A 12,396-nucleotide genomic window follows, 5' to 3' on the forward strand; every position below is an offset into this window, starting at 1 on the left:
CCAACTTAAAGAGTTGGAAAAAAAAAATTCTTAGCAAGCTTTCAGGTTTAAAAGCCCTTTGTCAGGCTAAGGAAGGCTTTGCAGTTGGTGCACACTCTTCCTGGCTGGAGTGAAGGATGGAGTGAAGGAATGCTCTTCCTGGATGGAACTGACTTGTCTAATCATCAAGTCACTTGAGCATTTGACTAGACTGGAGGAGGAGGCTCTTTCTGTGCCCTGTTTGTACAGCGCCGAGCACAGTGGGGCCCTGATCCGTAAACTGGGGCTCTGCTGTGATGCCACCACGTCAGTCCCGGTCCCCGGGAGCCTGAGATCCCAGAGGCGGCGGGGGCAGGCTGTGTCTCTCTTGCACTTACTTCCCTCTCCTTCTCTAGTACGCGGCTTCAGCGAGGCGGCGCTAGGACCCGGGGGAAGGTGGCAGGGCAGCAACTGGGGGGGCGGGGCCTTCATTGACGTTACTGGTGACTGTGACGTCACAGAGGCAGCCCCGGCCGCTGGTGAATGTCTCGGAACGCGGCGGGCAGGGGGATGAGTGACTCGGGCGCGGAGGGGCCTGGCTCTGCCCGTTGCCCCCCTGAGGCCTGCCTGCTGCTGCAGCCCAAGGTGAGAGGCGGGGCTGGGAGGGCTTCCGTCCCATCCCTGCCGGGGACGTGCGGTTGGGCGGGCGGGCAGGCAGGGCCATGAAGAGGCTCAGGTGCATGGGCCAGGCAAGACCTGCCCTGTCCTCTGCGCCCCTGGGCTGGGGGCAGGCTGCAGAGAGAGGCCCCGACCCTTCACTCTGTCTGTCGGAGGCAGGCGGTGAGGAATGGCATGAAAAGTACCGCCGTGCTGTGCTAAGGGGTGTGGGGATCAAGATCAACCTCTCCTTTCCTCCAGCCACGACCCCTTTGTCCTGGCCCCCAGCTCCCCACATTGCCTTGGCGTTGGTAACGTCCTTGCCGGTCCTTTTCCCTCGCTGGTCAGTTATCCCCATCTCTCCCTCCCTCCTGATCCATCTGGCAGTGAGATGCCAACTTATTTCCCAGCTGTTTTTGACATCCCTACACCACTCCCAGCACCCACGCTTTGCCCAACCTGTGATTTTTTTTCTTTTCTTTTTGTGGTGGTAATTTGAAAGAAGTCTGAGGGTTTGTGTGGTGGCTGTACATAACGGAGCTGGCTGCAGGCATCCTTGTCTGTAAGTCAGAAGGCCAAACCACGAGAACTCCACTGGGGGCTGTGTGAGATGAGCTTGGTCTGGCAGCCAGGGGAGAAGTGTCCCCACCTCGAAGCCAGCTCTACATAATCTGCATTCCTCTTGGTTTTCGTGGGAAAGAAGCCCAGGACTGAGTGAGTCCGAACTGCTTTCTCTCTCCTGGTCTTGGTTGTTGGCATTGGAACTGAAGCACATTGAAGAACCAACGTGGGAAAGCTTGTGCTGTGCCGTACCTGTTTTGTGGATATACAGGACATTGGTTTTCAGAGCTTTCAAATCAGTGCTTTTCATAAGGATTGCAGTCCTACAAAATGAAGTGACCCAGCATAAAATAACTCCTCTTTATTGGTGACCAGATGAGTCTGGGCTCAGTGATAGACCTTGGTGTGCTATATTTGACCCTGCTTGCTGTTTTTTTCCTACTGCAGGATTCACTCCTGATACTCTGGCTGGAGTTCTGACCTGATTGGGTGCTTATGTGGGGCTTGGGGCTTGTATTCCTGCTGACAGGTTATTTACGTTTCCCTCCTGCTTCCTTTCTTTAGGTTACAGTTGTGTAAGGGATGACGTAAGCATGGCAGCAGATCGCCCCAGGTGTATGACTAATATCAACCAAGTCTGAGGAAGAAGTGAAAAGAGACCCTTTGTTTGCATCTGTCCTGGTGCTACATTCTTTGCTTTCAGCTGTTATGGAGACAAATGGCTTGGAGTGGCTGGTGGTTCCCATGCAGCAGCTGGTTTCCTGGGGTGCAGCTGGTGCCATGGTTTTTGGAGGTGTGGTGCCATACATCCCCCAGTACAGAGACATCAAAAGGACACAGAATGCAGAGGGCTTCTCCACTTATGTGTGTCTAGTATTATTGGTTGCAAATATTTTAAGGATACTTTTTTGGTAAGTAGGTAACTCTTTTCTTCCCCCTTTTCTTTTCAAGCCAGTTTTTATACTGATTCCAAAGTTTTGGGTGCAAAATCTCCAAGGATGCAACTATAAAGAGTTTGTAAAGTTAATTACAGTCCCAGTGTAAGTAGATGTATTTGCACTAACCTTAGAGGAATTTAGTGCACAAGCTTGATCTGTTTGCATCTTCCTAGTGAGATTATCAGCATTAATAAGTTACACTTCAAAGCCTCATCCTCTTAGGTTGAGAGAGGGCACTAGTGTAGCTCAGAATTGGATTAATCCATAATACAGCTTTCCCTTTTCATTCCCTTCTCCTCTTCCCATTCATGTTACATTGCAAAATACAATGTTGCTCCATATAAGTCATCTTCAGGGATCCTGGTTTTCTCTGATTAGCCCTCCCTCTCAATTTTCAGATTAAAAAAAGTAACCCAAAATCCACAACCATAATTAAAAATTATATTCAGTTTTAATCACGGAAAAATGTGGATTTTGGATTACTTTTTTAAATCTAAAAATTGGGGATTATTTTGTCAGAAAACCAGGATCCTTAGTTATTTCCATTGCAGTTAGAGTGATTTCACACCAGGAGTTCCTGCAGGCATGTGAAGTCCCATGGATGGGCTTCATAGGGACAGGAACACCTCACAGTGCTGAAAAATTAAAGAACCACTCCTTTAAAAAGCAACCTAATAAAGAAGATCCCATATAAAAACAGATATGTTTTAGAAAACACTCATGTAAAAAGTACTCTTGACATTCAAAATCTAGATTTTGAAACGGAATTTCTGTTTTGTGTTTATGGAGTGAAATTAAATATTTCCACGGCTTTTTTCCCTGCTTGTAAAAATAAATTTTAGAAAGTAATCTTCCTCTGCATTTTTTTTTTTTGGTTGTAACTTGACTATTCCTGCACTATGAGCACACCTGGGAAACTAAACGTTTAATTGATTGGAAAGTGAATGCAAATAGAAAAAACTAATCTGAGAGTAATTTGCCTAATGGAGCATTGCACATAATCTGCAGAGAGCTAATAGGAGGAGCCAGTCCTGACCTATTTGTTTCTAACTGCTTCTAAAGTTCCTTCAGGCTTTTAATTGGAAAAAGCATCCTGGGTTCTTATGAAAGCATCTAAAAAATCTGATGCTGAGGAGTAGAGGAAATGGGGGTTGTCCTCTGAGACAGGAGCTAGAGTGAGATGTTGGAGCTGTCAGTAGTGAGATCAGAACTACTTGTGGGGCTGGAGCTGTATTTACCAGGGAGCGGGAGGCAGGAGATGGGTAAGAGAAGGCAGGAACTGATGGCAGAGAAGCATAAGCAGGAAGCAGAGAGAGAAAGCAACTAATGGACTAATGTGCAGGGGGAGGGGGGAAGAAGAACAGAACTGATGAGTGAGGCAGAAGAAAATGAGAAGTGGAAAGGTCAGAGTAAACATTATGTTTTTAAAACTGTGCAAACACTTGTGACACCAGAGGCAGTTAGAATATATCAGTGCTTCACATTTATGTGTACGTAAGTACTGTCAGTGGCATGGAGGAACTGTGCGGTTGCTGGACATTTGTGAATTGGCATTTTAGGATGAGACTCACTATGAAATTAAGAAGTCCTTAACTTTAGTCTATCTTAAGCACTCAGTCTGAGACAGATGCAAAAAGTAAATAGTAGAGGTGCACTGATACATTAGTCTGATATTGGCTCGGCACCAATATAAAGAAAATTTTCTGTATCGGAAATCTGCCCAATGTGGCTAATAATTTGTCTGATAAATGCCTGTGTGTGTGTGCAGCCACAGCTGCATCACAGCACGTATACAGCAAGGAGCAAAGCTGGCAGCATGGAGTGCTGGAGGCAGCTGGTCAGTCTGGTGTGGTGGGAGGGGGAAGGGGTGTGGGGGTGCAGATCAAGTCCCCTTCAGTGAGGGATGGTGTGGAGCTGGGGTTTGGCACTGGGGTAGGGGCTGCCCAGCTGGAGCGGGTGTGGGATGCGGGAAGGGGCAATTCCCACTGTTGTGCGGCTCTTCTGGTGCTCATCTGGCAGCTCCCACCGCTACTCCTGTCACTCGTCTGGGGGTGGGCTCTTCCTGTGTGGGCAGATCAGGGGGCACATGCTTCCCCATGCCCTCCCAGACGAGTGATGGGAGCAGCAGCAGGAGCCGCCAGACAAGCACCTGATGAGCTGTGCACAGTGGTGGGTGCTGTGCCCCCTGAGGAGGTGCGCCTCCATCCCATGCCCACCCTGGCCCTGGCCCCAGCCTGCAGCTACAGCCTGTCCTCCACCATGCAGATCTGGGGGCGGGGGCACACGTCCTGCCACCAGGACAAGCTGGATGCAGCTTTTCCAGCTAAAGAGCTGTGTATTGGAAATTGGATTGGTATTGGCCAATATGCCTCCTTCGAAATCGGCTATTTGTATCGGCATCAAAAATCTGTCGGTGCACCCCTAGTAAATTGTGTAAATAATGAAAATAATGAAAAATCAAATTTCAGGTAAGAAAACTTCAATGTCTAATGTGTAAATTTAGAGAGGAAACAGGTCTTTATTATAATACATATTTTAACCTGGTTGTGATGGCTTGTTCTATGGCTTCTCTCAGTATTTATACGTTATTGATGGATCTGTTTAAAGCAGTGGTTCTCGACTTTTTTTTTATACACATCAGTGGCCAGTCCTGACCCACTGCCCCCCGCCCACTGTGTGTGGGGTAGGGGGGTGGGTGTGTGGGGTATGAGGGGCTCCAAGCAGCCCCAAGCAACCCCTTGCAAGTTTCCCATGGTTTTCTTCTTTAAAGGAGAATCCATTTTTAAAGTTTGTCCACAACCCTTTCATATATTCTTGTGACCCACGGGTTGAGAAACACTGCGTTAAAGGACATTAGCTTTGTGTTTGTTCTGCCCTCTGATACCTTGAAAGACCCCTTGCATTCCTTTGAACGAATGGCCTCAGCTGGGACCAGGACACACGGACATGATTCAGAGTGCTGTCAGAACTATAAACCAGATGTATCCTATAACATGCTTAAAGTGTATGATGCAGCCACTCTCATTAAATTTAAGTTCAGTCAAGTTCTATACACTTTTAGTTTGCCCAGCCTGAAGTTTCTGATTCTTCCACCCTTGCTCATAGTGAATAGCCCTGTACTATGCAAGTAGTTCCACTGATACAGAGTTGTTTGGTATCACTGTAAAACAATTGTTATGACTTTAAAACAGCATTGTGTTTCCTTAGATTATTTACTTCCTCAAGATTTAAGTTGTCTGTTCCACTGTAAGACAGTGAAGTGGTGAGAGGTTTTTTGGTGGGGTAACAGTCTTCAAATGCGTGCAAGGGAAGTATGCAAATGAAAGATTCATTTTTTAAAAGACATTCTCTTAATAGCAACGTGCATATAATGTGTCAACTTGTCATGGAGCAAGTTGGTGACTTATTTTATTTGCTATACAATATTAAACTGATATTTAGTTTTGTGATAATTCTTTCACCCATTGGACATGTATATCTGACTGCTGATGTTGCTTTGTGACCAGTCTAGACAAGATCAGCACTCAAAGAACATGACTGTCTGGACACTAAAACCAGGATTATTTATTATTTTACTATTTTGTTGTCATTGCATTGTAGTAGTTAAATGACTACTACTTTTTTTTTTTTCTTTTTTAAGCCTCTGATTGGATCATATGGTCTATGCCTATGCCAAGACAGAGGTTCTCCTTATAATACACTTTCTGATCATTTAATGCCTGTTCTGGCTTCAGAAGTATTGTGTTGTTAGACTTTTATCCCTTTTGAGACCCTATTTGACATCCTAATGCATGCTGCTGTTACAAAGTGTCTGCTGCTTGTCTTTGAGTTACTCCACATGTAGGTAGACCAAAATGCTGTATGTGACTGCTAAAATATCAGGTGTGATATGGTAGAAATGGCATGCAGGGCCTTACTTCCAATCTGGCATTTAGGTTGTTCATTGCTTTGCAGGACCAAGCATATAGAAGAAGGGCCTGAATGATTAGTGGGATTGCAAGGAGGGAAAAATTCCTAGTGTGTGTGTGTGTGCATGTGCACAGGCGATGGCGGGGCACATGCCCCCCTGGGATTGACTACTGGCTCGGCACCACTTAGAATGGGGCAGTTTTTTGCTGAGCAGGTGGGGGTACGGGAGAGGGGCACACACTAAGCCAAGGCACAAAAGTGTCAGAGTGGATTTGGGGATTTTGGCCCACCCACAAATTGTGTCCCCCTCCCCAACTCAGGAGCCACCAGTCATGCGTACGCGTGTGTCTGCGTGACTTTTCCTAAGGTTGATACACAACATGTCTTGGGGATCAGAATTGCTCAGGGTTTGTTTCAAGTTAATCAGAATAAATAGAAGGCTGAAGGAATGAAAATTGGAAAGACGTCCCTAAGGTAGATAGTAGGCGTTTTTAGTTGCTTCCTAATGAGTAAGGTCAGTCAAAAATAGTGTTGCTTCTTGCTGTTCCCAGCAGGGTGGAATTTTTTTGAGTTGTGTAGTCTTTTGTCTTCTCCATGAGAAAAGTACTAACCAATACATTAAATTACCCATGTTTGTTTGTTTGTTTTAAATTGCAGGTTGAAATGCTGCTGCCTTTGTAGTGCTAATAAAAAAAATACAGAAACCAGACTTAATCTTTTAAATTGGCAGCCGTATGGACAGAGCTTACTAACTGGGTTTTGCGAAACCTGGTTTCTGTTTCTGGCTGTGCCACTAGCCTGCCAGCTACCCTTCATGCATTCACTTTTCCCCAGCTGTAAGATGGTCATAGTGACATGCAACCTGACTTGCATTTCCTCAGCTGACTTAGTCAAAATTTGACTGAGGGGTGTTGGGTGGAGGGGGGGAACACATTTATGTAATTCCCTGAGAGCATTTTTCTTTTACAGTTTCACAAAATTATTTCTTTGGCTGCTTTAAAAGATAAACAAACAAATGAACCACTTAATCTGTTTTGCTTGTTTAAATGACTGTTTTGGTATGTATTAAAGTCTCTGGGGAGGCAAGCCCTCAAATTGGGTGTAAACTGTAATGAGAAAACTGACTTTAACTGAATAATGGTTACCGTGGGCATGATGCCCCTAAGTCGAAGGCACTGGAAATATGCCATCAGTTTCTGAGCTTGCAGTACATATTTGAATACTTATATGTGGGCCTGAAGATAAAGGTTCCTATCAGTTTAAATTAGCCAATCAAACATTACACCCAAATTTTTCCTAAATTATCTGGGATACCGTGTCTGATGAGCAGTGATCTCAGGGTCACTCAACAGCTTCAGCCTACACCAAAAGAAATCCTAAACCTTCCCAAAAAAGAAATCTGCAAGCTTGGAACTGTTTTCAAGCAATGACCTTCATTAAAGCTACTGTGGCTAATTTAAGGGATTTCCGTTTTTTATATATGATGTTATCTGGAAAAGTTCAGTTCATTATTCAGCTGCAAGCTTAATTTTTTGTAAGTGCATTACACTTGGTCTCCGCTCTGTTTTATCTAAAAGGGGCTGGAATCTGGTGTTTTGTAACCAATGACAAGTGAGTTCTTTGAAGTTAGTTGGTACAGATTGATTTGAGATCTGTATCTGGCCCAATAAGACATAGCTTTTTGCTTCACTGGGTGCATCTACACATGTGCTTTACTGCAGAATTGCCTACGCAATGCGTGCCCATATTAGAGCACAGTAGATTAATTAACCCCGCCGTAAGATAGTACTGTCCCAAGTACATTTTGTTGGTCAGCCCAGGCAGCAGGGGGTCAGACCCCTGCCTGCCATCTAATCCCATGGTGCCCTAGCCAACTCATCCACCACATGATGCCATCTCCTGGAGCCTGGGGCCGACCTCCCTTCTCCTTCCTCGAGTCACCTGCCAGCCTAGGGATGCTCCACCCTGGCTCAAACTGCTGCAGTCCCAGATGTAGCATCTGCATGTGCAGATGCTGCACCTGGGAAAAGCTGATTCACCAGATTTTATCACGTCGCTTTACTGGTACGTGTAGATATACCCACTGTTGCCTAAATTAGGCTCCCTGATTGATAGTATTATTTGTTTTTATTACTGTAGAGAATGAGAACCCAACCCATCGACTAGGATCTGGTTGTACTAGGTGCTGTTCAAACCCAGAGCACAGGGATGATGTCTCTACCAAAAACCTTACTGTCTAGCTTGCACAGCATGAAGGAGAACAGCAGGCACTTGCAAATATGTTTGATTCCACCCCCCCCATTCTTACCAGTTCTTTGTTTCTGATAGCGATCCAGGGATGGCTGCTGACAGAACTATTTGCAGACTAGGAAAACTTCTCTCTCAAGACTGTTTTAGCTTCACAGGCAAAAAGTTGCTGGTCATTATTTTAAGACTGAACTGATGATGAAGACGAAAGGAGTCCCCCAGCAAAGAGAATGTAGTAGTGGGAGATTGTTCTATCTAATGCATCTCCTATAACAGACCCAGTTATCGACGGCAGAAGTCTTGCTTAGTTTTGTCCTTCTCTGCTCTTCATCTTGAAGCAAACCCTGAGGCTAGGTACAGACAGTCAAAAAGCCTGAGGCTGAATTTATTCAGTCTTTGCAGGTTAGTTTACACTGCAGAGATTAAATTGAAAAAGAAGTGGACAGACATTTACCTTTGATTCAGGATATGCAGCCACATGCCTGCAGTGGCTCAGGCCAGAAGCTGGGGGATGCTACAGCACAGCTCTCTGGCTGTGTGTTCACTTCCTTTTTTTGCTGCCCCCCTGAGGTGGGGTCTGGGTCAGAAGCGTCATAAACTGGTTTGACCCAAATCAGTTAAGTCTGATACGATATTCAGCCAGGTTTATCTTAAACCAGTTTCAGCCTTTTTGAAACTGGTTTATGTGCACTGAGCTTCTGTTCTGTTACAGGTTGAAACCACTTTCTGATCACTTAAACCAGTTTATGTGCAGCTTCTGTCCCTAAAAGACCACATACCAAAGGGCAGATTTCACCAGGCAGTTAGTATTTTGAAGAGTTTCTCGCTGACATTTCCCGCTGGCTACCATTTTAGTGTTGCAACATTTTCCCTTCTTGTGATCTTGGCAGCAAAGCATTGAATTGTAACAGCTTCCTTCCAGCTTACAATTTGTTTACACAGCTGAAGGACTTGACCTGAGTTTTAAAGTCTGTCATAGGTTATTGTTGTTTCTTTCTTGTATTATAGCAGAAGGATTTGACCTGAGTTTTAAATGCTGTCATAGGTCATTGTTGTTACTTATTCGTATTATTATGTGCAGGGGTGCTGATTGTGGATCAGGAATGTACTGGTAGGTACTGTACAACCAGAACACAACATAGTCTCTATCCCTAGGATGCTTACAATCTAGCTATAAGAAAAGAAGCAATAGATGGAGACAGATGGATTGGGGATTATTAGGAAATTAGGAGGCCAGGGCAGTACAATAGATGGTAGTTTCAGCACCCTAACTGCTATCAAGTTTTGTGTTGTATTTTTAAAGGCAAACTCCTAGTAAAAAAGAGTTATGTTCTTTTGCCTCTCAGACATTAAAATCCTGCTTGGTTGTTATTGAAGATGAGGCTGGTCTCATCCAGCTTGTTTTTTAGATTGTCAGTTTTACAATGAAATTTCCAGTTTTTGTTCAAGTTAGGCTCAGGGCTACTGTAACAGGATTGTTGCAGCTGGTATTAGGTATACTGGTGGAGTTACATGGAGAAGCCTGCTTGTTGAGCTATTGAGCTCAGTTTGTTAGAAGTGTGGTGCTTATAACACCAAGGTTGCAGCTTTGATCCCTGGTTTGGATTAGATATCTTGAGGTCCCTACTTTATGATCTGTTAGAAATTGCCCTGAATCACTTGGCTTTAGATGAGGTTTTTAGTCCCCCTCAGTTTCACATGGACTAAGATCCACTGAATACTACTAAAAAGTTGTGTTACAGTTGCACTTTCAAGAACTACATTTTATTTTCTGATGGTTAACATCTTGGGGCATTTATACACGAGCTCTGGGAGTGCTCTGGGATGTGGTTTAATTGGAGTGGATCCGAGAGCTGCTCTAATTAAAGCACCTGAAGCATCACATGTATCAGTGCCCCCATACTGAAAAATGGTGGTGGGAGCGCTTTAGCTAAAACTTGTTGAATGAGCTTTAGTTAAAGTGCCCCTGCCACCACTTTTCAGCTTGGAGACGCTGATGCATGTGATGCTGGAATCTGCTGGAGCATGGTAATTACTGTGCTCCAGCAGATTAGATTAATTGAGTCTGCTCTGATGTGCTGTAATTACAGCGTGTCAAAACAGCCTCTCTGCATGTTTATAGGCAACCTTAAGTAAAAAAAAATGCATTAAATCTGCCATTGGGCCCTCCACATGCTGCAGATTTCATAGTTATTTTGCTGTGTGATAGTTACCATTCTGAGCTTCCAGCTGGCTTAAAGCAGGTGGGGGATCTTTTAACATTCCAGCTCCTCTTTGCTTGGGCACCGTTGTACCTTATGGGATCTTCCACCCCCTATGAAAAAGCTTGTTGAACCTTCCCATCCACAAGCCCCTGCTTTAATAACAATATGAGTAACAACTTTTGCCAGGTAGAAAAGATGGTTGAATGCAGCCCCTGAAACCTAAATAACAACACTAGGGTCTTCTAGTCTTCCCTGCCTTCCCAGCACTCCTGGTGCTTTCTTGTTTGGGAATGGAGACGGGGAGAATTTTGAACCTGGATGCCAAAACAGTAGTATTGTGCTGCTGGGAGACCAGCTTTTGAACCCTGGTTTCACATACAAATTAAAATTTGCCTATTGGAATGTGTTCCTCCCCTGGCCCCCCCCATCCCTGACATTCATTTCTAATGGTACTGAGCAAAATGATGCTCTGTAACTTTTTTATCTCATCTAGGATAAGATAGATGCAGTATCTAGAAAATGCATGTCATCTAAAGAAGGAATTGGTTACTGATTATGACAGTTTGTGGTGAAAACAATGCTGTGTGCTGTGATATGTTAACTCTGTATCTCATATATTGTTTGCAGTTACTATAAGAATTGTGTCGTTTGCTTTCAGTTGCGTGTGTCTTCTTCTGTGCCATTTTGATAATCATTAGCTTTAAAAGGGTAGATGACTCAGCGTTAGCAGTAGAGCCTTCTGACTCCTTCCTGATCCCTTGTTGTAACATGAAACAAACTTATGGGGATTGCACCTCATTGTCATCTGACGCGTGGTGGCCTGAGGCAATTATGTTTCTTTGTTTGAAGGGGGTGGCGTTTATCACAAGAGGCTAATACCACCGGGGGTGGTCCCAACGTATGTTCCAGGGCTTAAATGGGCCAGGAGAGACTCAAATATGTTCCCTCTGGGTCAAGACTGAAGAATGTTAATGAATCAGTCAGAGGAAACTAGCACTACCACGGTCTTTCCTGGAAAAAAATAAATACAACTGCAGCCTATAGTGCTGCTAGCTCGACACCTCTTAGAACAACTGAATTAACCTTCTAAAAATGCTCTTGTAACGGGATAAGCATTTCCTACATCTACTGTAGAGGGCTTTTGCCAGTTGTTGCTAACAGTTGGACAGATTCTTCCTTTCTGAAAGTCCCACGAGGCAACTGAACAGGGTCTGTTCAAGCAGTTTGGGGGTCTCCAGCAAGATGATTCACTTGGCCTAGGGACAGACATTACACACAAACCAGTTTAAGTGATCAGAAACCGGTTTAAACCTGTAACGGAGCGTAAGTTCAGTGCACATAAACCAGTTTCAAAATAGCTGAAGCTGGTTTAAGATAAACCTGGCTGAATGTTGTGTCGGCCTTAACTGAATTGGGTCTAACTGGTTTATGCAATATCTGTCACAGACCCCTTCCTGGTTTAAGCTAAACCAGAGTCCCCCAGTATCCCAGGTGTTTTGCAGCTCTGGGTGTCGCCGTCTGCTCCAGAGAGCAGAGCTGACCCCGCCCCCCTGCTCCCTGGCCAGAGCTCCAAAGGGAGACTGCAGGTACAGCAGCATCTGCCTGGCTTCTCTGCCCCACCTCCTGCTCGCTGCTCAAGTGAGCCCCAACCCCTTCCCTCCCATCTCCTACAGCATGGACCCTAGGCATGTGATATGCTAGCTAATGCTGGGGGGGGGGGTGTCCTTGTCCAATTTCACTGGGACATAGACAGAACAGTGTCCCCTTAGGGCTTTTGGAGCTAGTTAACAGGTCAACTGGTAATGTCCCTCTGTTCCTTCCTTGGAAAAAGCTGTTTGAGAAGAGCTTGAGCTAATGAGAGAGGATTTTGTTTTGTTGATGGGCTGATAAACCCTGCTGGCTTGCTTGCCTGTCAGTTTGCT

At 44.9% G+C, this 12,396-nt stretch overlaps 1 protein-coding gene across 2 annotated transcripts in view; it reads left to right on the top strand.

Annotated features, from left to right (window-relative positions):
* The first annotated feature begins 467 nt into the window (after window positions 1-467).
* Window positions 468-12,396, top strand: part of SLC66A2 (solute carrier family 66 member 2) — a 90,403-nt gene continuing 78,474 nt past the window's right edge. For both annotated transcript variants that reach the window (XM_090039530.1, XM_090039531.1), the window contains exons 1-2: window positions 468-603; window positions 1,741-2,087. In XM_090039530.1, the coding sequence (XP_089895656.1) occupies window positions 1,885-2,087 (203 nt within the window). In that variant the 5' untranslated portion in view covers window positions 468-603; window positions 1,741-1,884. The remainder of the gene's footprint in view (window positions 604-1,740; window positions 2,088-12,396) is intronic.

The sequence above is a fragment of the Crocodylus siamensis genome, chromosome 3 (assembly GCF_052110815.1).
Source record: "Crocodylus siamensis isolate JL-2025a chromosome 3, ASM5211081v1, whole genome shotgun sequence".
In the NCBI taxonomy this organism is placed as follows: domain Eukaryota; kingdom Metazoa; phylum Chordata; order Crocodylia; family Crocodylidae; genus Crocodylus; species Crocodylus siamensis.